Below are 2,095 nucleotides of genomic sequence, written 5' to 3' on the forward strand. Positions count from 1 at the left end.
CCAGCCCGGCTGGGCCCGGGAGCTGGCGGGATGAGCACCGGGCACTGCCAGGGCCGGGCAGAGCTGGGGCTGCGCTGGATCCCGCCCTCCCTCCGCGCCCGGCTCCATCCCGGGCGGTGCCGGCTCTCACCTCCTGCTCCATGCACACAACGCACTCCGACTTCCTCTCGTCCCCCTGCAGCGGTGGGGCCGTGGGGGCCGCGGGGCCCGGGGGCTCCTCCAGGGGAGCGCTGGGCTCGGGGCCCGCAGGGACCGCGCTCTCCTCTGCCCTCGGCAGCTCTGCAACCGCAGCCAGCTGAGTGCCCTGAGCGCTGCCCATGGCCCCCCGCAGCCCTCCTGCCCTCCTCACACACCCACAGGCGGTGTCTGACCCACAGAGCGCCCTGCTCCAGGCTCAGGGACCTGCTGAGAGGGTAAAACGTGGCAGAAAACAGCTGGGGGTACCTGGGATGGTCGTGGCCACAGCCAGGATCTCCCGAGCCCGCCTGAGGATGGCATGCTGCAGACCAGCCTCTGTCACACCGAGCTGTGGGGAAAGAGGAGGGTGATGGCCCCAGAGGGACAGCAGGCTGATGTCCCCAAACTCCTGGGGATTGCTGGCAAAACGTGGCCATGCCAAGGAAAGCCCCTCTGCCAGGCACCAGGAATTCCCTGATGCTATTTCTACTACAGAGAGCACCTGGAGGATGTTGGAAGAGGGAGCCAGGCTGCAGCTCACCCTGCAGGTCTCTGGGAGAGCCACTGCCCACAGGAACAGGCAGAGCAGCACAGGCACGTGTCCCTGTGGGGAGGTGACACAGCAGAGCATCCAGCCAGGCACAGCTGGATGCTGAGCAGGGACAGGGACAATCCCTGCTGCTGCTGTCCCACACTGTGGCTCTGCTGTCTCGTACCTTCTCCAGGTCACTGGCACTCATGGTGCTGAGCGTCTCCAGGGACATTCGGTGGTGAGCGAAGATCGGCACGTACTGCTCAGCAGAGAGCTCCAGCAGCAGGGTCACCAGCTGCTGCTCCAAACCCTTCTCCTGAAAAACATGGAATGAGCTCCCCCACTGTGCCCCTGGGGCCAGGCAGCAGCAGGGCTGGGGCTGTGCTCATCCCTGGCCTGCCCTGCTCCAGCTCGGCTGCATCCCAAACACACCAAAGCCTGGAAGCCCAACAGCTGGAGCAGCTCTGGCCCCAGGTGTTTTATGGGCACAGTTCAAAATGTTGAGGTCTGGGAATCACAGAATATCCTGAGCTGGAGGGACCCACAGGGATCCCCCAGCCCAGCCCCTGTCCCTGCCCAGCCCCCCCACAACCCCACCCTGTCCATCCCTGGCAGCGCTGTCCAAAGGCTCCTGGAGCTCTGGCAGCCTCGGGGCCGTGCCCATTCCCTGGGCAGCCTGGGCAGTGCCAGCACCCTCTGGGGGAAGAACCTTGCCCTGAGCTCAGCCTGAGCTGCCCTGGCCCAGCCCCAGCCGTGCCCTGGCTCCTGTCCCTGTCCCAGAGCAGAGATGGGAGCTGCCCCTCAGGAGGAGCTGCAGCCCCGGGGAGCTCCCCTCACACATCAAACAATGCCCTTGGCAATCCATGTCTGCAGCAGCCCCTGCTTTGCCAGCTCAGGCCAATCTGCAGCACAGGCAGAGCTCAGATCAGCTCCTTGTGCCACCCTGAGGGGACTTGACCAGCATCAACTCCTGGCTCAGGCCATCAGGGGCAGGAATGGGCAGGAGTTGCTGCACTCAGTTGTGTTTGAAGGGAATTTGGGGAGCCAAGCAGAGCCCTTTGGGTGCTCAGCTGGAACAAGAAGCCCTGCCTGGAAGGTACTCAAGAGTTTTCTGTTCCTGACCAGCAGTCTGGGGCTTGGACAGCAGCTTCTGGTGGGAACAGCTGAGGTGTTGGCACCACAGGGACCTGGGCAGCTCCATCCCCTCCACAGGCAGGAATGAGGGAGCTCAGAGCACCATGGGCAGCACTGGATCTGTGTGAGGGCTCTGTGACCTGCTCCCAGCCTCAGCTCAGGGGGCTCCTCACTCCCACCAGAGCAAAGCAGAGCCACAGTGGCAGCAGGAACAGCAGCAGCACCTGCAGTTTCAGGGAGAGAGGCTTCTGG

The 2,095-nt window shown here is 64.3% G+C and overlaps 1 protein-coding gene across 1 annotated transcript in view; it reads right to left on the bottom strand.

Annotated features, from left to right (window-relative positions):
- The window catches only part of LRSAM1 (leucine rich repeat and sterile alpha motif containing 1), a 25,406-nt gene that overhangs the window by 1,299 nt on the left and 22,012 nt on the right, over positions 1-2,095 (bottom strand). The window contains exons 21-24 of the mRNA XM_014308129.2: positions 2,068-2,094; positions 894-1,025; positions 445-526; positions 131-279 (exon numbers count right to left, since the gene is read on the bottom strand). Coding sequence (XP_014163604.1) covers positions 131-279; positions 445-526; positions 894-1,025; positions 2,068-2,094 — 390 coding nt within the window. The remainder of the gene's footprint in view (positions 1-130; positions 280-444; positions 527-893; positions 1,026-2,067; position 2,095) is intronic.

This window comes from Geospiza fortis, unplaced genomic scaffold (assembly GCF_000277835.1).
Source record: "Geospiza fortis unplaced genomic scaffold, GeoFor_1.0 scaffold85, whole genome shotgun sequence".
NCBI classification, from domain to species: Eukaryota; Metazoa; Chordata; class Aves; order Passeriformes; family Thraupidae; genus Geospiza; species Geospiza fortis.